Raw genomic sequence first — 20,963 nt, forward strand, 5'->3', positions numbered from 1 at the left:
AGTCAAGAAACCTATTCGAGTTCTACCTTACCAGCTGCTTTTGAGTGGCATCCAACCATGGCGGAAAAAAATCAACCAGGACTTTCCATATCGGCGTTTCTAAAGCACCCATTCCTACAGACATGGACTGTCTTCTACATGCTTTTTCAGCACTTGATCACTTGGATCTTTGCCCCCAATCCTCCCAAGCCGACGGCTGATACAGATGGCCTCCCGAAGAAGCGAATCGCCGTGATTGGCGCTGGTCTTACCGGAGTTTCAGCGGCAGCACACTGCGTCGGCCATGGGTTCGATGTCGAAATCTTCGAAGCCAGATCCAAAGACAAGGGTCTTGGAGGCATCTGGAGTGTAAGAGTCCTCGCACTCCCGCGCAATCAAACGTGCTAACCCGACCCGCAGCGTGTCAACTCGACATCCTCTCTGCAAATCCACAGCCTTATGTATCGGTTCCACCCGTCAGTGAAATACGACGCCGCCTACCCAACACAAGCAGAGATCAAAGAACAGATCGCCAGCCTCTGGAAGCGCTACGACCTGCAGAAGCACACAACCTTCAACACACCGATCACCTCGGTCAAGCAGACCAAGAACGGTAGATGGATCATTAACAACGACGAATCCAAGTATGGTCGCTTCGACGGGATCATTGCCTCCGTCGGAGTGTGCGGTGACCCCAAGATGCCCCCCCTCCCGGACCAGGAGAAGTTCAAGGGCCAGATCTACCACTCCTCCGAGCTGGACGGCAAATCCGTGGAAGGTAAGAAGGTGCTCATCATCGGCGGCGGCGCCAGTGCCATCGAAGCGCTGGAGTTCGCCGTCAAGAACCACGCCGCCGAGATCGACGTTCTCTCACGCTCTGACAAATGGGTCATCCCGCGCAACGTATTCGTCCAGTCGCTGCTGGCGATGAACATCCTCGGCCAAGAGACCTCCCTCTCGTGGATCCCAGAATCACTACTCCGCAAGTTCTTCTACCGCGACCTGTCCGACATCGCCCCCTCGGGCGGTCTGTTTACCGGCACCCCGATGGCCAACTCGGAGCTCTTCGAGCAGATCCGCAAGGGTAAGGCGCGCTGGCTGCGCGGCGACATCGTCTCGGCCGAGGCGGACGGGATCCGGTTCAACTTTCGCAGCCGCGGCGTGCCCAAGGGCGGCCCGGGCCACGAGTCCCTCGTGCCGGGCGATGTGGTGATCATGGCGACGGGCTTCAAGCGGCCCTCGCTCTCGTTCCTGCCGGACGACGCCTTCGAGGAGCCGTACTCGCCGCCCAGCTGGTACCTCCAGACCTTCCCGCCCAAGTACCCCAGCATCTGCGCCAACAACAGCACCTACGTCAACGCGATCGGCACCGTCGGCAACATGCACATCGGCATCTACACGCGGTTCCTGCTCATGTTCCTGACGGACCCGCTGTCGCGGCCGACCGAGGGCCGCATGAAGACTTGGATCGACTTCACCCGGCTGATGAAGAAGATGTCGCCCGTCGGGGCGTTCGATTTCTTCACCTACACCGAGCTGATCTACTGGTTCGTGTTCTGCATCTTGGTGAATCCATTCCGGTGGAAGTGGGCGCCGTTCGTCCTGTTTGGCATCGGATACATGCTTCCGTTGGAGGTGGTGAAGCAGGAGGAGGCGTTCAGAAAGGAGCTCAAGCGACAGCACTAAAAGTGGTTGGTGGATGTAGAAAGACATTCTGATAAAGTTGGACATTGACATGATTGTGAGATAGCTAGCAACTGTCTCGACATATTGAACATCTAATGACCTGATGATATTTTACTTTACTTGTTACAAATGAATTTGCTGATATGTGCATGCATAACCGTTCGCACAATGTACAGTCCCTCAAGCCCCAAGCTATCCCCCCCAGCCCTATCCAAAAGAACAAAAATCTCTACCCCTTCAAGTAATACTCTCCCCCCCACCAAGCCCTCCAAACCCCATACAACCCCCTCACCGGCCAAACCCTCCCCAACAACCCCCTCCCCCACTTAACCCACCCAGCCCCCTCCCCATCCTGCGTCTGCCCCAACCGCACCCTCACCTTCTCCCACAAATCCGGCAAATACGCCGCCTGATACCTCTCCCTCAACCTGCGGTACCTTTCCCAATCATAGATCTCCCAGAACTCCTCCTCGGTGTAGTACGCATGCGCATACAGCCACTTCTTACCCCCGAGGGCGTGGACCTTCCGCTCGAGCCGGCGGTTGTGGTCGATGAAGGCGTCCCCGCGGTGCGGCGAGGGGGCCCACAGGCCGAAGTTGAGGAGGTATTTGGCGTCTTCGTCGGTTGCCTTGTCCTTGTCTTGGTCCTGGGGAGTTTGCGTGGTAGCTTGGGTCTGTGTTTCATCCTGCGGAGTAGAATCAACGGTAGTCGTAGTGGTGCTTTGTGTGTTGTGGCGGGGCCGGCGTCGCCCAGAGGTGGTCATGAGGCCGCCGCCTTCGTCGCGCACGAGCAACGGACACAGCCAGATGGGGTAGTGGCCGAAGTTCTCGGGTGCATCTAACCAGTCCAGGAAGGTGGTGGTGGCGGCGTACGGGACGGCGACGTCCTGGATCAGGTACTGGGCGGCGAGGCCGCTCTGGTGCAGGGCGTGGTACATGACGCGGGTGTGCATGAAGTTGTCGAGGAGGTAGCGGGTCAGGTGGGTGAAGGGGGTCAGGAAGTAGGAGTAGGCGTAGCGGCCCGTCCAGAAGGCGCCGCGGTCGTAGCGGAAGAGGTAGTCTTGGAGGGGGATGTGGTCTTTTGGAGGCGGGACTTTGGGTAATGCTGAGGGGGAGGAGCGACGAGGGGCGCGAGCTTGCGCGTGGAGGTAGAACCATGGGTCGTGGGGACGGGTGAATTGCTGGATGGGAGCTGTAGCTGGGGATGTAGCTGGTGATGTGGCCGTGGGTAAGGTGTCGGTGAGCTTGCCGGCGCAGATGACGATGTGGTCTTTGGCATAGACGATCCCGTCCAGGTACTCGACCGTGGGGTCAGCGGTGGCGGCGCGGATGGTGTCCATGGCCTCGGACATGCTGGTGGTGGAGAGGTAGGTGAGCTCGACGAAGGGCAGCGCCGGCCGGCATTGGATCTCCAGCATCGTGACGACGCCCAGCGTGCCGAAGGCGGAGGCGGCGCCCCAGAAGAGATCGGCGGACGGGCCGGTGGGTGACGCCGACCGGATCTCCCCGTTCGGGATCACGATCTCGATCTGCAGGACGGTGGCGTCGAAGAAGCCGTGGCGGAAGGAGCTGCTCTCGCCGGATGTGCCGGAGAAGCCGCCGCCCGCCGTGATGCCGGGGAACTCCATCACCACCAGCGGGACGAGGCCGTGCTCGAGGGTCGCGGCCACCAGGGCGTCCATGGGCACGTTGGGCTCGACGGTCACGGTCTTGGTGACCTCGTTGACGTGCAGCACATGGTTGAGGTCGGCGGTGCTGATGGTGTTGTGTGCGTGGTGCTGCGATTGGCGCGTGGAGTTGGTCGAGCCATGATAGATGCGGAAGGGCTGCTGACGGGCGTGGAATTGCTTGACTTGAGCGGCTAGCGCGTCTACGGCCGTCTTGTGAGCTTCCATTGCGAGATTGTTGAAGATAGTCACAAATGAAAATGAAGGATAGCAGGTTATATGCGGAGAGTGCGGAGGAAGCGGAGGCAGCGGAGATAAGATGCAGTTCATTCATGGTTGCCTGATCGACAATGATATCATCCACCCACCCACTGCTAATCCTTGGCTTCTACACCACTCAATTGAGACCATCTGAATGATGAGCATAAGTATTGATACCTAGTCTCTACTAGTGGAGCCATATCGCCATATACCATGAGATTGCTGACAATTCTGTTCTCTATGGACAATTGTATGAAGTGTGCTTTATGAAGGTCAGGCACCGGTTTAATCAGAGCCCCGGAAGGTGTTGTCTTTCTGAAGAGTCCTCAGTTGACTCGTAATCTCAAGCGCTGAACCTTATCTCTGGCATTCTGAAAAAGAATCTGTTCCTGGGAGAACAAGGACTGATCCACCGTGCGTGGATCAGCTAGAGCGCCTTCGAAGCCACCATCTTAGCCCTGGCGCCCTTTTTCAAGAAACGGAGTCTATAGTGTGCATTCGCTGTCCGAAACTTCCCTCCTTCGTGCGAAGCTCTTTCAGGAATGTAGGAAAACAGAAATTCCAAGGTCTCACATCAATGGTTGCGATTAATCTCCAGCTCCCAGGTCGTCAGGTGGCAGCTTCTTTTCACTGTACCAAACAACAGGTATGCTATCCATCCCACGGAACTCCTTTCGGTTTCTGCTACAGCAACCAAGAGACAATGGATGCACAACAATGGATTCAAGATAAATGCAATGCAAATTAGCCACGGCGCTTTGGCTGGAGTAGGAGGACTGTAGGTTCCTGGGATGATTGTTTTAGACGTTGACTCGCGTCCAACGGATAGATTGTTGCAGCTGTCACTTTAGTATGTGGTATACTCCTCGTGCAGCTCCTGCGGCTGCATGTGAGCAGTATAGTCAGCACGAGTAGAGATTTGAATAATATAAGCATTGATTACCCAAATCACAAGACAAGGATTGGAGATGCTGTAGTATCTAAGCTGAAAAGGCAGAGTAGCATAAGAACACCGAGGGGGATCTTGAGAGTAGTGGTAGATGCATGGCCGAATACCAGCAATGATATGCATGCAGATAAGTACCATCGGAAAGTGATAGACGAATCATAAAAGCGGAGGTCTGGATGTCTAACGAAGATTATAGAAAGTGAATTGGAGGAATCTCGTTTGCAGCAGCCTCTTTAGCCGGAGCCAGGCTAGTAAGGACTTCCGGTAAGTCTGCAGGCAGGCCATTGGTGATAGGAGTAACAGTAGTATAGGAGTAGTGTAACGATATCAATTTAGTATACTTCTGAGACACTACCATGATTACTCGATTGGAATCCGGTTCTTGTTGACAACATATTGCTATTCTTCGGTGAGCTTATACAGCCCAAGCCGAGCCATGTGCCATCGAGCATTATATTCTCGTCTAATATCTCACCACTTATTTTCGGACCATCCCACCCCCAGAGTAATTTTCATAATAAAGGAAAATTCAGACTTGGTCTGATTGACTGAATCCCTTTCATTTATTGACTAATTAAACGTGGTGGCACCCAGTCCTGATCTTTCAAGTAGTTGACGAGTGATTACCACCTTCCGCAAGCTGACCACCCATAATCCTCGTGAGAAGTATATTGGTCGTGTATCTGACCCTCGGGTGGGTCTCTGAATCTCGCTCCACGGCAGAAATCGTCGCGGAGGCGAGGATGTTATTGCAGGATATCGAGTCAGAAGAGGTCCTCTGCTTAATTTATCGACAATGTCCAATCCGCGCAGGATGCGGACGGTTCATAAACATGTGGGTCGCCTCCAGCCTAGGGAGTTGGTTAGTCTGGGGTATTGAAGTATCTTATATTGCGGCTTAACTCCATCTTTGCGGAAGAACCAGCTATGCTAGAAAGGATTGGATGTGGGAGATGGAGTGTCATCCGCCACCTGGCACCTGCAGGCTCCTCCTAGCGAAGTCAAATACTAATTGAGGCCTCAGCGGTCACATCTCAGATCGGCTACGGCTGAGCCACAGTCTCAGTAGTCGATCGTCGGCCTTCATTCGAGATGACCGATGTGTGCCATCTCTGAAATACCAAAATTGGTATCTGATCTGAAAAAGAGAATTGCGCTGCCACGCAGCGCAAGGGAAGCGCTTCGACAACGTGCTTTCATGTGTCCTTTCTTTTGGCATACCCAACGTTGTCGTTAGCTGACGGCGTGGTGACTGTTGGTCCGGCTCACTAAAGGTATTCATGCCTTCAACCGAACCCTGAAATCCTACCTAGTTTGATGAGACACACAGCCTACAGTCCTTGAGTTCCAGGACCAATGCGCTGGCAGTACAAGCCAAGAGAATTGCGTTAATAGCCATGTATTGCTCTCAAGCCGTCGCAGCCCCGGCGGAGAAGCAGATGCTTCAAATCAGGAAGAGCTCAAGAGCGTAATGGGACTACTTGACTATACAGTCATTCGATATTTCTGTTCCGGGTTTGATCGAGTTTGGTCGAGGCTGGTCGAGGGTGCGAAAGGAACTGGCTTGCCATTGCCAAGGGCAAGTTGAGACGAGGTGATAGCGTGACTCGCAGCTGTGCCAACATAAGACGCTCTATGATGTGATAAACACTGCTTAAGCACCTACACAGAATATCTCTGGGAAATAGGCTGGACTATGCTGCTGCTGTCGCAGCTGGGGCGGTGGCATACATGGTGGTGGTGGTGTTGCTAATGATGCTGTCTACCACCGCTGGGCCTATCTTGACGCGTGAGCTGCCCTTTAGTTAGTACATGTCACGGTGTCCCCGGTAGAAGGACTACTCTTTCAGCGTGCTGAGCACCACGACCGTTGAGAGCGCATTGATTCATATGCTGGCTGTTATTTTGCCGAAATGAATTCCAGAAAGTAGGCAATGGTATGAAGGTCGATCTAGTTCCGTTCAACCACAGACAGTGGGTGTCCCTTGTTGCATTGATCTTCTATTAATTCAATTGTGTAATTGATGATTATAGGTCAAGTGGCGTCAGAAAAGAAATCCAGAGCATGGAGAAGGCTTTGACTTCTGCATGTTGCCCTCGCGCTCGCAACGATGCGCAATGATAGATGGACAACTTCCTCGACCCAAGAACGAAGGCGACGGCTACCCCGGCTATTATTAGTAGGGGTAGTTGGAGAATGGAGGAAACTCTAGGTTTGAGCCACTCCATAATATATTCCTGTACTGGCGAGAGACATATCTCGTTCCAAACGACTGTGAGGCGCGGAAGATACCCTGATGCATTGAATTTGCCTGAAATGGATCAAGAAGCGATAATGAATTCCCAATTCCATGAGTACTTCGAGGCTCACAACCACCGTGTCGACATCATTCCAGCCATCTAGGAACGCTTCTGAGTCCGAATGAACTCAAGCTGTTGAGGCCTGACATTTTGAGCTTGTCTGGGCCATGGGATATCTGGTTCCGGCAGTCTGTTACGCCAAGCTGCTCTGGCGCTGTTCAACTTTTCTTTTCCCACGGCCAAAGAAGTCCGCTCTAAAGACAGGCCGCGGAAATTATAGGAACGTGGGTTTAATCTGGCCATGAGGTACACATGGCGGAAGATCAATTGGTAAGCCATGCGGTGGATTTGAGGTTATTTGTCGGCCCTTCTCAGGTCCTGAAGAAGCAGGCTTGTTGAGCCAACCATGAATATATCCAGTCCTCTCTCGCAGGCTATAGATGGGTAAGCTTCACACACCCCAGATTGCGCATAATCCAAGGCAGTGAGTCAGCACAGATATGCGATGGTTGCCGGACTAACTTTGCGCTGGATCTGGTGCTCAGGTTATATTCGTCTAGAACCCAAGCCTTAGACAAGCGAAGTCTTAACGTCCTGAAGGTCACTGGACTCTTCATCTGCGACATCTGTGCACACCTATTCGAGAAGGTCTAAGATGTGCGTGAAGTACGCCTTAGTGCCCAATCGTTCCCTCCGAAGGACATTACCCACACCTCGCTCTGGCCGTCACATACCAGTGCTTCAGAATCGCCAGGGTCGATTACACGGTACCCGATGCTTCAGTCAATGATGGTTTCAGAGAGGGCAACCTGGGTTAGCTATCTGCATATCTGCACTAAATCATAAAGACCGGCTAAAATTGAGCTGAGTGATCCATGAGATATTGGAGTACTGCAAGATCAATTGAAGGTGTTGTTGGGGTCGATTGACCTTGACAAGAAAAGCAAAGACAGCGAACGAGGAACTCATTTTCGTAGCCGTCCGATGAAAAGCGCTTTTATCAAATCGCTCCGGAGGAAAGCTGGTTGTTTCCAGAGTAGCTGCGAGGCTTACCCGATCCCAGGCAACAGTTCCTATCTGGCAGTACAACGCATTCGGTCCACCTTTCAAGTTCAAGAAGCGCCGGGTACATCGGTCGCTATCTCTATTGATGATTCCAAGGGCCGGTATTGATTTTGATTTTCTTTTTGGACGTCTGATCCAGCAAATTGCATTTCAGAGATGGACCAGGAGTCATGGACGGGCAATAGCAACCGAAGTTCTCGATGAGCACCGAGAAGCGATGTTTTGGGATGACAAACCTTGTCGCACAATATTGCCAGTTCAGAACGAATTTGCTTAGATGGCCGTTCTCTGTGTAGAATAAGATATATCGTTCGCAAGCGCCTCCTATAACATTCCAGGAACATTGCGCTTGTTTAACCCCCCCGATGCCGGCGGCAAGGCTTGGATTGAAGGAAGGAACGCAGAAACTGCAATTGCCTGAAAATGATGGGAATACTCTGAACGAAACAGTGTATGGACCTCAAGCAAGCGCAGTGAAGTGATCTGGTAAGCAACATGACCTTTGCGTCTCTGCTTGATCTTCTCATGCCCGAACCGCAAAGGTGAGCCAATGGTCGATGACTTTTGGCTAAATGAATTCCTGGTAGCAAGAGGTATCATATGTAGGCCTTGTCGCGGGCAGATATGCAACAAGCTCGTATGCTTCATACCCGCGAAAGATTTAGGAAGACGGATTGAGATGAATGTGGCATATGTCAAATATATGCCCAGGCTCGTACTTCCCAACTAGTAAACATCGCAGCACCGTAATGACCACATGGTTCGTCTTTCTGATTTGCCATCAGCTTGCAAATGGTGTCTGGTTATTTTTTTTTCTTCGGGTGTTTGTTCGCTTCATGGAGCGTTACCATACGCCCCCAATAGATTTTTGTCTCAATTAGAGATAGTTGCCAGTTGTGAACCTCATTGGATTACAGCCTGCTGCTAAATGGTTCCTTTCCGCCGGCTGGATTTAAGCCGTCGATTGTGGTGTTGGCAGTGGTGGTGGCGGTGCTGCATATGCTGTTGTCCACGAAATAGGTAACGCGTTGTTAAGAGGCTCAAAGTCGCTGAAGTGATAAAGTCCCCTATATCAGCAATGAATTTCTCAATACTAAAAGCTCTGGGTGAAACTCCAGGGGGGTTGCCCCTTGCTTCTTCTTTGCACAGTGTCAATTACCGTGTCTGGCTTGATAAGTAATTAGCCTTTTTCTTCTGCTTTTCTTTTCTTGGGGCTTGACAGAGTCCGTCGGGCAGGTCCGCGGGCTACAATTAACTATTCATTAGCTATCACCGTACCCGTCGACAGAATAGCCATTCTTCTCTTTCAGCATGAGGGAGACCAGTCGCGTGCTTATAGCGCCATCACATGCCACCTGCGGGTAATGCTAGACAGAAAGGCCTCGCTTGAGCACATGGTTGGGTTGCCGCATATCCGATATCGCCGGAGGAAGGAACCTTGGGTTCGTGGAATTCAATGGAACTAGCAGTAAAAGGAAGTAGCCACAGTGAAGTCGTCTCCTGCACGGCAAGAGCAGCACAACGCAAGGCAGATCAAGGGCGACGATATGGTGTATATCGACGAGCTCGGTATTTTGAAAGTCGTCAGAATGGTCAGTCGGTTTCAGGGAGCAGGCTCCTGGTCCGTGTAGGACACGCTGCCATTGTAATGGTGGTTCAGATATAGACGAGGATGATTGTTGTTGTATTGTTTCTAACTGATGCTGGGCTACATACATATGACCCTAGATGTTTGCGCGAGAACGCAATGCATCTTTGCTGGCAATACACAACAGCTCAGCATCCAGGATCCAGCTCATCAAGGGTCGGTCGCCTTGATTAGCTCGCGAACAAGGTCCAGCTGTTCAATAAGTGCGTAGCGCTTGATCTTTTCTGGGCTGTCCACAAGTTAGACGGCTTGGTACCAGACGCCTTCAAGGTTGTAGCGAGCCGTTTTCTTGTGATGTTGGCGGTCACACCTGGACCCGATCTGTATTAAAAATGGTTCGGTGCTCAAGATCCAGAAAGAAACTTCAGGTTGCTTGTATGATGGCCCAGACATAATAACCTGCAGTGGTCGGGCATAGCATAAAGCCGCACCCAAACTGCTGACTTCTCGGGGTTCGTACTGTGATAGGAGGCCAAGTCAGAACCACAATGGTAAAATAAGGTGCAACCCGATCAGGATGCCAGGAACGTCATAGACAGCAAATGCTCGTCCCTTGAGGTGCTAGAACATCCGAGAGCCAGAGAATCCGTAGGCCCAGGTACCATGACGACCGTTACAATGAGAAATCGTGCATAGCCATAGAAGAGAGAGAAGAGAATCTCTCAAGCCTAGGGTCTCATGCCCAGTATTGCAACCAGAGTTCATATCTCGTTGATCTAAACTGTAGTGCTCGATGAGAGTCATCCGCACTTATTGTAACGTCGCAATTTATGCGACAGAATCCTGCCACTTCGGGTGGTCATGAGTACATGCCCACTCGTCTCAGCTTGGCAGCAAATGCGTAGTGCAGAAATGGGTCATTGCCCAAGGTGATGCCTTCCAACCCTTGTGCTTAGGACAGCTAGATCTCATCTAAATGATCTCCAATCCACGTCCAGTGGCCTGAGGATGATACTCCGGCCCTTGATGGGTTCTCTGCATGGCTCCATACCCATGTCTGAATCTTGATTGAAGTGGCACATTTTGGAGCGAAGCGATTCATGCATATAGTCAAGGATATGCACAGCTCGAGGCTTTGAGATTTGTGCCTGGCCAGGACGATGGCATGCTTTCGGGTACAACGCTCTTCTGACTGACTGATTTCGAACGGTCTTGCGTGCGGTGCAGTACGAACCATTGGGGTCTCTATTCAATCGAGAACCCAAAAGATTTCTTTAAGTTGCCGCAGCATGATCGGACATTCAAACAGCTTTTGAGAGGCAGCGTGTAGTCTTTTGCTGTGACATGTTGGAGCCAACCATAGGTAGCTGAGGGTATAGCAGGAACAAACATAGCTGCCCACTTTGCTGGCAAGTTATAACCCAGGGGGTAGCAAAGTTCGACCTCCTCAGGTTCCTTGTATGGGCTCTGGCTCGAACCCCGACAGATCATATCAGAAAATAAGAACAAATTTCTCGGAAGGGGTCTGCTCTGTCGAGATGAGACAGAACTAGCTTCCCAGGCGGCTTTGTCAGCACACGATTAGCCCAACTTACAAGACCGAACGGTATCCACCACGGTCGAACGCCTCTCACTTTCATATCTCCAATTGGACACCTCCGTATAATTCCGGCCAATCCAGCTTTGTGGAGACCAGACTTCGTCATGATACGTCACATCGAAAGATGTTATATGATATTCTGTCACGCGAGCGTCAAGTTAGCGCCGTAACCATTTAATGCAGTGGGCATAGATACCTCATATCGTAAATATCCCAGAGCAATCCCAGTCTCCGAAGGACCTCGTGGCTATCTCTGCAGTAATGTCTGCTTCAAGGATGTCTTGAGGAGGACGTTTGCTAGAGTCACAAAGCCGTTCGTGGGTATCAGGAAGTAGATACTCCAACCGACGGAGAAGATGCGTCGATGGCGATACCTTCGAATAGCGTTCAAATCACTCGGCACGCGAAAGCTTACGCACCGATCGTCAATCTCAAAGTCATCCGCAAAGCCGAGAGATTACCCAGAAGGTACCGTGCACGGACAAATTCCCATGCGACAGCCATATTGCAAGGTAAGATGAATCGAAGCCCCATCGATGTTGTCCAGCCATTGCTGCGTTGCACACTCCATCAGAGCATATCCATAAGAGGCTTGCATACGGACAAGCGATGCCATCAAAGGCAAATCCTCCCTCAAGGGTCCAAGTGCACTGTAATACCCTGACGGACTGTTCTAAAGTATTCCTAGACACAGCACCATCCCAACACAGCAGTTAGTGGTAAGTAATGATTACGCTTTGTTGCCCCTATTTGGGCATTGCATAAGCTGCGTATCAAGAACCAGGACAGCAGATCCGACAATGCCCAATATTGAGGCATTGTACCTTAATCTGATGGTTTGTTTAGGTGTAATCGTGTTGAATGACGTATAGTTCAATCAAGAATGCCATACGCTAGTGCGAACATGTATTTGGAACTCAGATACCTATTACCCGGGTTAGTCATTCTCTCATATGCGTATTGGGACTCAAACGTACCAGAAGAAGATGATTGCTTTTCCCGACCATAATAGTGGAAGTGATCTCCGTCCGACAGAAGACCAAAGAGCGGTCGAGCAGGTTTACCAGCATCTGGCTCGTGATTCTGGCAGCGATTGAAGCTGGCCCGGGATCGGGATCTTTCCCTGAAGTGATGTCGCCTTGCGTATATACCCAAGAAGCTGAGGGACCGCCCCTCTTAACTTTGCGGCTGTCTTGGGCGTCAATCACATCAACGTGCTTCCATACATCGTCCCAGTCGCCGGCAAGAAGGATAAATATGGCCAACTTCGATGGGTTCGCCGACATTAGTCACGATACAGGATTCTGAATCTCTCTGTAGGCACTATCGTTCGTTAGCCATATTTCGATATTTTCAAAGTAGGCTTCACAGTAGGCGGGGAAGCGCTTTGTGCCAAGGTCGAAGGGAAGGATAACCTTACTAGGCTTTTTGTAGTGCCGGAACGTTTACAAGATGAGGCTGCTTCTGATGGGCTGGCTTCCTCGGATAGGCCGACGCTTCATGCACACCATGCCCTGCATTAACAGCATTTCTCCTCGAAGGAGGAATCTCGAGCAGCAGCTAAACACGTACGGCTCCAGAGACACCCAGTTGGTACCCGATCTCTGCTTCTCTGCTTGGAGGTCCCTGTGCAGCTGTCTAGAGATCAGCCCATGCCCCAATACCGGTGTAGGAAGACTCACTTTGATCTTAACCTTTTCCTTCTTTACGTTCTTCTCTTCCTTGCTCTTATCGCTCTTATTATTTTCGACCTTTTTCTTCTTCTTTTTTTTCCCTTACCTGCTCTTTTTTCAATCTTCTTCTTGAGATAAACCCTTTTGCCTGCTGCCTCTTTATCCCTTTCTAAATTCTGGGGAGGGGGGCCGGGGGTCTTGCTATCCATGCATCTTCGCCCCTTGTGGGGCGTACGGCAGTACCCAGCATCCGAGCACCTACACATTCAGTTTTGGTCTCCCTAGCATCCTGTCGATTCTCCGTCAATCCCACTCGATATACATACTTATAATGGGCATGGTAAAAGTCGACTATATCTACCTCTGCATTAGCACCCAATCGAACTTCCGGGAATAGGGCACGCACCTGATTCTGGCATTCCGCTCAACAGCCAAAACGCAGCTATTCCTGGTTGAGCTTATCGCAGACCGTCAGCTTGAGCGCTCGTGGCTCAACCAGAACCCGACGGGGTGCAAGTTCCACAGTGGAAGGGGGTAGAATGGCTCCGCAGAACGAAGGTCTCGTCTTTTCGGACAGGGCAAGTCTGGGTCGAAGGTGGAAAGCCTCGCTTGTCTTTTGACATGAAGTAGGTTATGCAGGATAACCCAAGGTAGATTCGGGAGGGAGATGGACTGGAGAAAGGGACATGACAAAACAGACCCAAAGGTCAAAGGTCTCTTCAAGATGGAAGGGAACAATCGAGAGGATACGAGCTTTTTGCATTCAGCCTGGCTTTCAGCGCAATGTCTGAGAGTGAGCCTTGAATATAGGAACCATGCCTAGATCGTGGGAATGGCAGACAAGCCGGATAGTTGACCGTCATCGAATTGATACAGGGTTGTGTAGGACAAAATCAAATGGTTCAGATAATCCGAATAATCTTTTGATGTAGGTATGGAATCTTAAAGAATGAAGTACTGGATACAGAAGACTTGATGTAGAGCCAGGATGTAGAAACAAGTAGAACATGAAGTCAGAAGCCGTTGAAGACAGAAAGGAAGACAGTTGAGAAGATGGAAGTGGAAAAGAGACTGAGAAGGAGGGAGACTTTATGATAGACCAAGCTGACTGGCCAGATAGCAGTTAATACCTATCAAGCCGTCGACGTGAATATTTCTATTGTACTGACTATTCACAGAATGGGAGTATTCTTCTTTTGTGAAAAGCTGTTGAGGTATATTCAATGCACAGAAATACAATATTGAATGGATTCCATGGAAGGGTCTGTCCATCCTTGCGACAAGTCATAATAGTTGTCTTCACTATGTACAATGTGCCTCATTCACCTTTGGACTGAGCGATATTCCATCTTCCTAGCCATTAGTTGCTCACATAGAGGGGATCGTCAGGAGGGACGAACCTAATCATATGGTTGTGCATGACAAGATCTAGATCGCCGGAACTGGACCCGAAAACCCGCACAACATTCGCCACCGTAGTTCCATGACTCGATGCCGGCCGCAGAATTGCATGATAATCAGACTCTCACCCTAAATTATGTGTATAAAGAGAAATGATTGAATGATAGACTAATATTCATGAGTCTAATTAATATATGACACACACCCGAAAAACAAAATGCCAACGCTGTATATCATGACTCATATAAAATCCGAAATGCGCCCGAATGCTTGCTATACTCCAGACAAATAAATGTTGAGAACCAATCAAAATCCACACCCGTCGAAAAGTCAAACCCCTTCAATAATGATCCGCCCCTCTAATCGCGGAGAAATCCCCGGCGTCCAGTTCGGGGTGAACCCTCCCAGCTCTTCTGAATCGTTGATCGGAGACGGCTGCAGCCCGGCCTTGCGCATCCAGAGCCGAGTCACCTTGCGGGCAAGCCGCAGACGATGTTCCTCTTCTGTAGCCGACTTCGCCGGGAGAGTGACATAGTTGGTGATCGGCTGTGGCGACGTCAACACCTCAGGGTCGGTGTCGGAGTCCGAATCCAGCGACGCCTGGTCAGATCTCTCTGACTCAGAGGAGTCGCTGGGGGAATAGCGTCCGTAGTAGTATTTCTGCTTCGTTCGGTTCAAGGTAGGTCGCTGGACGTGGTACGGCACTTTCTCCGATGAGGGTGACACCTGGGTCGAGGGAGCTTTCAGCCAGTCGTCTCTGTGCAGGTTCTTGTGCACTGTGCCCCAGTGGCGCGTGAGGCTCTGACTCCATCGCTGCCACTTCCCCAGGACTTTCAGACTAAGGAAGTACTGACGGAGCAGGGTGCTGATGAGGATGCCGCTTTCCTCGTCAACCACCTCTTCTACTTCGCCACCCTCTGACTGCACGAGTAGTGACGCAAATCCGTCTTTGCCACGACCCATATAGCCACGGGTGGCGAGCAGGTAGCTTTGGCCAAAATCGATGGGCTGCCCACCGATCTTGGCCCAGTTGATGCGCGAGCCGGGCGGCGAAGATGGATTGTAGCTGAATGAGATGTTCGAAACCTGCGGGAACCGCCCCTCCAACGCGGGAAGCTGACTGACTCCATTCTCCAAGGCATCAAAGAGCGCCTGGCCTTTGATGCGGAGGAGAACCACAGGGTCCTCGAAGGGGAAGCAGTTAAGAATATCCTTCACCTTCAACACTCCGGGCTGGTAGATCTGATCGCCCCGAATAGTCCCACCAGCCATCATCGCGCAGTCCGCACCGTAGTAAAACCGCATGAGATCGCAGGCGAAATTACCCAGATTCGACTCTCGTTGACGCACGGTCGAGAATCGACCGTCCAGCGGCCGCGTAGTGTATCCGATGGGCTTCTCCAACTTGGCCTTCAAGCTCGACGTCAACCGGCCGACCATGGCCCTGGCGGACGGATCCTCCGGGATGGATCGGACCAAGTCCCTGCGCACGATATCGAAGTCCCATCCCGCGCCGTCTGCCTTGCGCCAAGCTTCCAGATAGCTCAACTGCTTAAAATCGGTACCCGACCGGAGAATATGCACCCCATTGACCACAGCATGCGCATAGAAGTGATCGTGACCCCCCAGTATAATATCCACCAGCCCCGGTGTCAGATTCTCAGCCAGCTTATAATCATTCGGTTCGCGTTGATGGGTGACCGCGACGACGATATCCGCCCCTTGCTCGCGCAGCCGGGGCGCAAGCTCCAGCGCCGTCTTGGACGCCGACTTGTAAATAAGATCCGGTGGGAGGGCATTAATCGTTCCCAACCTAAATCAGCGAACATGCAACATGGTTAGCAAATATGACCTCTCAAGTAGCGGTGTAAGCACATGTATCAGCGCGGATGCAAACTTACCATTCCCTCTCCCCAAGCCCAATCACCCCGACTTTGATCCCATTCGATGCGGTCAGCATCACGGTCTTCTCGCAGTCAGCGATGGGGACATCCTCCCCTAGCGCCGGATCGATAACATTGGCTAACAACCAGGGAAACTGGCATTGTGTGCGTAGATGGCGGAATTGCGTTACTCCAAAATCGAGATCGTGGTTCTAAACCCGGCAGGTGAGTTGGTCAGCTTATGTCGTATTCCGCATCAAATGGCCTGACTGAGCTCTCGTATTCCACCACTATCCCAGCTTGCCCAGCCCACCTTGAAACAACAACCAGGAAAGTAAACATACCCCAACACAGGCAACATCCGTCCCAATCTTATTCAGAAATGGCACCATATGCTTGCCCTTCGTGACCGAACTCTCCAGACTCGGGTTGTAGGCATCGCCGGAGAAAAAGGTAAGCACGCCAGGTTGGCCGGCAAAGGCGGGATCGGAGCGATAGTAGTTAGCGACAGACTGGAAGCGCGGGACGCCTCCTACGGGCTCTGAGGAACCTGGTCTATGGCGATAGTCAAATGGTTAGCGACGTAGTCTCTGTGAAAGAATATCTGACCCTCTCCCAATGTGTGACGCGAACTTACTCTACGTGGTAGACATCATTGTAGTGAATCAATCGCAGATCCGGCGGGCCTGTTCGGCCACTAGTATGGATGACGGAGAACCCGTCGTTTGCGACAGCTGACATGCCTTGATTGTGTGTGTGTATGTATATGTACAAACAGAGGTAGAGACAGACAAGAGAGGAGATTTCACAAGTCCAAGCACTGAGTGAAGAGTAAAAGAGAAAGAGGGAGAGAGGAGGGAGTAGAAGATAAAGGGGAGAGAGACTGTGTACAAGTACTCCGTACAAGGACAAGGAATGGGGGGTGGAATGGGACCCAGTGACGCAGTTACGCTGGGTCTGGCACCGCGCCAGGCATCAAGGCAGCCATGCAGGCACCCGGAAAATGCGGAGGTCGCCGGCCAATCACTCCACCACGATTGGGCACACGGGATCGACGCCGCGGTGGCGGAAAGACAGAAAGAAAGACAGCGGAGCCATTTCTCACCTGGCAGGGCTCTCTGAATGCTGGATCCGAGGATCCGGCTGTCCTCACAACCTGCAATTGAGTCATCGCATTTATAAAGTCTGGCGCAGAGTCGACAGCATCCAAACAGAGTCGTAGTATCCGCCACATTCTGCTACCACTCCATGTGATGAGGTGATGATGTCCTGGTTCTATCGGTAAACACCGCCCCACATTCCCTTCCCATCCTTGAAGTGATCACATGCCCGCCTTGCCTTATCAGCCCGTCAATAGCCCGATAACTTATCGCCTATCGATCAACCACACTAGTGCTTCTAAAGATAGCGGATACGCAAGGGCGTCGGGTCTCAATAATTAGTGAGCTCCCTTCTACACGAGTTTTTGACGGAGTTCCGGAGTATCTGTCCTCAACGACAGAGTCATCGGCCAGAATGAGCCCTGTCAGATCCTACGTCGCGTTGCAGCTCAATAAGAACTCTAAATGGGAACCATCCCGCTTCAGCTGGATGCAATTGACTGCATGCGCTGACGTGTATTCCGCCGATTGCAATGACACGCTACATGACATAAATAATCATTGTTGCCCAAGTACAATTCTAGCAACCTTTTCACCGCAGAAGCAGCTTGCAAGAAGCAAAAAGAATCCCACAGAACCGAAAGGAAAGAATAGGTGGCAAACTGAAATACAGCATTATGGAACAAGCGAAGTGCACCTCGTCTTCCATACTCATCACAAGGAAATCTGCACACTGTTGCTTTTCCCGGGTCACATAGAAGGGGTATATAGTCATAACATGGTAGGTTGGGGGGTGACAGACACATTTGGATCTGCATCTGCCCACAGTCATCGGCTTATTTCATTAATCATTTCCAGATCATGAGGCTGTGTCGGGCTCAAGCCCAGGAAGCCGTGGATGCAGCCGTATCTGGGTAGAGATTCTCTATCCACCGGTACAAGTCCGTGCCGTCGTCAAGGGTCACATTCTCGCCATTGAGCCAGTTGGTTGCCAGAACATCGGCGGGCAAGGTGGCAGGCATCGGGGATGCGTTGACCGTCAGGACCCGATCTAGAATGTTGGAGATGACCTTTCGTGCACGCTGGCAGACATCGTACATGCCATCGTGCGGGCGGACGACGTATTGGAGATGAGAGGCGAAGACAGTGAGTTTCTGGATAACCTCCGATCGGCGGAACGGGGTGGCTTGGACCTGAGATTGGGCTTCGGATTGACGGAGGAGCTCGATAGCTAAGACCCCGGCTGCAGGAAGACCAAAGGACGATGCCTGTAAGCTGTCAGTACAGATTCGTAGCACTAAAGAAATTGGCAATGCTCACATTCCATCCGACATTATAGGTGCCAGCCCTAGACCCAATTTCCTTGCCGATGAGCTCGAGTATGGTGCTCAGTATGTTTTGCGACACACTGATCAAGCCCTCCCCACCGCTCTGAGTCCGCTTCACCAAAACCCGGTAAAGGAGGAAGTCATTGTAGAGAAAGTTCAAATACAGGGGCAGAAGAACACTGCTCGAACCGTTCGGGTCGGGAGAGCCAGGCCGCCAGCGAAGGAAGCTGGGCAGCTCGTTCCAGGTTTTGTGCGATTGCTGAGACACCTCCCTAAAGCATGCAACGTAAGCGATATGTCTTCAGTAGAGGCTGTGACAATGCACTTACTGAACCTTGCGAGACAAATCGTCAATACGACGACTGAGCGACAATTCCAGAATCTGCTCCCTCGTCGAGCCAATGAGCAGCGCAATCCGAAGCCACGCGGACTTCCCCACGACTCCCTGGGTATTCCAGCCCGTCTTGTCCAGCTTGCTGATGGCGGCCTCGCGGATCTTCGGCTCGGCCAGAATCTCATCATAGCTCAGGTCGAGCGGGAACTGGACGTCATAGTAGCGCCAGCTGATCTGGGGAGGTCTGCCCAAGGAGGTGGCCAGCTGTTTGTCGATGCTGTATGCGCCCGCGACCAGACGTTTGCGAAGCTCGACCACGAAGAAAGGAGTCCTCGTGTCCTTCTCTGATTGATTGGAGCCGAGAGTGAAAGCCACTGTCGCAAGCTCGGCCAGCTTTCTCCACGCTCGAGGATCTGTCAGTCGTTAGCCTACGACTCGATCCCCGCACCAAGAACAACTCATCAAACATACCGTTTTCACCATAAACCAAGGTCAAGAGATGAAGGTGCTGGAACAACAACCAGCCAAGCGAATCATCCACCGCGCCAAAGGTATCACAGAACTGCAGACAGGCGTCACTCGCCGAGACCGCCTGGGCCGCCAACAACTTCTGATCACGGGGCACATTGCGTTCGCGCTCGCGGATGGACCGCCAATCGCGCTCCAGCATGGCGCCCTGTCCGACGATCGAGTACACCAGCCCAATGCCCTCCCACCGGGAGGAGATCCGCCGGATGTAGTCCTCCGGGGTCGTGGCCGCATGCACCGTCAGGGGCTTGGCGCTGTCGTCGAAGATCTTCTGCGCCCACCGCAGCATCGTCGAATGGCGATCCTTGACGTAGCTGGGGTCGGACGTCAAGGCCTCCAGGATATCCTCGAGGGCCTCGAACATCCCCGTGATGAGCCGGTGGCCCAGGATGCACCCTTCGGGCCATACGTCCAGCGAGGTCTCCGCCAAGCGCTCGTACAGGGGCAGGTTCTCGAACAGCAAGGTGAGCAGTCGGGCGCCCATCTGGACCTGCCTCGGATCCGGCATGGTGGTAGGCTCGGGCCGACCCGCGGAGGAAGCATCGAGGTACATGAACCCCCGGAACTGGTCCTCCATCTCACTGAACATGGCTGAGTTATTGTTGTTGTTGGCGGTCGTGGCGGTGGTGGGGAGACCCATGGCGGCTATTTTCTCGTCCCCGTTCGGGGTGGACCGGCCACCCTGGGTGAAGGAGTCCGGGCGGCCCTGCGAGCGCGGAGACGCGGTCGGCGACGGAGCATTGTCCGAGTACCAGGTGCGCGTGGCGGGAGGGGCGGGATACACACAGTTCTCGGCCTTGCCTCGACGGATGCAGTTCTGACAGGCGGGGATTACATTATCGCAGCGCATCTTGGATTTGCGGCATGGCTCGCATGGCGGTGGTGGCTGGCCATTGCGGCGCGGAGCAGCAGACATGCTTGGAGTTTGCTGCACTCACTGCAGGAGATATAGGAAGAGGAGGAGAGAAACAGTAACAATGCCAGGAATAGTGATGGATGGAGGGAGGAAGGAGAGGGAATCAATTGTATTGAGAATGGAAGGCTGGAGCATACAAGTAGGGACAAGAGATCGAGGCCCGCCTTGGTGGGCGGCGTATTTAAATTCATCCTCTTAGCTTGCTTGCCCGCGCGGACAAAAATAGTAAAATCCAGTGGCTGGAGGAATTGAGGACAGGGAAACTGCCCTGAACCGCAGCCTGTCTCCGCACTTACGTACCTGGTCGACACCTCAGGCTACTACGCTCACAGTCAGGTTGAGTCCCCTTCTGGCCCTTGCACGAGCTTATGGTCAGAGCTTCCTCAATTGAAGCTGTATTGAATTTTCTTGACAGTTGGCAGCCGGAGCAATCACCACCGTAGGTTAATTGACAGGCACCGCAGCCGCCATCACGTTCCCAGCCTCTCAAAGACCGATAAGCTGAGCTGCCTGATAACTACCCGATAACTAAGACACAAGGCAAGGATGTTTCAAGCAAACAGGGATCTGTAATATTTTAAATGCATCCTACGGCAAGTAAACTAGCCTTTAGTACTCTCGTCTGTTTGCACACTCATCAAGAACTCAATCGTCAAGATGCAGACGTACTACGATACTCCAGGGAGAGGATATACTAATACGTAA

The 20,963-nt window shown here is 52.1% G+C and overlaps 4 protein-coding genes across 4 annotated transcripts; 1 reads left to right on the plus strand and 3 right to left on the minus strand.

Moving 5' to 3' along the window:
* Positions 1–71: 71 nt before the first annotated feature.
* On the plus strand, positions 72–1,845 carry ASPACDRAFT_80271 (flavin-containing monooxygenase). Its single transcript, XM_020205616.1, has 2 exons — positions 72–348; positions 400–1,845. Exons 1-2 carry the CDS (start codon positions 139–141, stop codon positions 1,663–1,665), a joined length of 1,476 nt encoding a protein of 491 aa, XP_020054493.1. The 5' UTR covers positions 72–138; the 3' UTR covers positions 1,666–1,845.
* Positions 1,846–1,894: 49 nt separating this feature from the next.
* ASPACDRAFT_31963 (FAD-binding oxidoreductase) lies at positions 1,895–3,559 on the minus strand (the record flags this gene model as incomplete). Its single annotated transcript, XM_020199846.1, has 2 exons — positions 1,895–2,338; positions 2,453–3,559. 2 exons carry the CDS (start codon positions 3,557–3,559, stop codon positions 1,895–1,897), a joined length of 1,551 nt encoding a protein of 516 aa, XP_020054494.1.
* Positions 3,560–14,331: 10,772 nt separating this feature from the next.
* Positions 14,332–16,864, minus strand: ASPACDRAFT_80273 (putative 5'-nucleotidase). Its single transcript, XM_020205617.1, has 4 exons — positions 16,690–16,864; positions 16,397–16,607; positions 16,071–16,264; positions 14,332–15,982 (listed from the first exon to the last, which is right to left on the minus strand). The coding sequence occupies exons 1-4, from the start codon at positions 16,791–16,793 to the stop codon at positions 14,500–14,502; spliced, it is 1,992 nt and encodes a 663-aa protein (XP_020054495.1). The 5' UTR covers positions 16,794–16,864; the 3' UTR covers positions 14,332–14,499.
* A 1,166-nt stretch (positions 16,865–18,030) lies between these two features.
* ASPACDRAFT_45453 (putative C6 transcription factor) lies at positions 18,031–20,258 on the minus strand (the record flags this gene model as incomplete). The annotated part of the gene is made up of 4 exons (XM_020201608.1): positions 18,031–18,420; positions 18,473–18,752; positions 18,810–19,227; positions 19,286–20,258. 4 exons carry the CDS (start codon positions 20,256–20,258, stop codon positions 18,031–18,033), a joined length of 2,061 nt encoding a protein of 686 aa, XP_020054496.1.
* Between the last annotated feature and the right edge of the window lie 705 nt (positions 20,259–20,963).

The sequence above is a fragment of the Aspergillus aculeatus genome, assembly GCF_001890905.1.
Source record: "Aspergillus aculeatus ATCC 16872 unplaced genomic scaffold ASPACscaffold_12, whole genome shotgun sequence".
NCBI classification, from domain to species: Eukaryota; Fungi; Ascomycota; class Eurotiomycetes; order Eurotiales; family Aspergillaceae; genus Aspergillus; species Aspergillus aculeatus.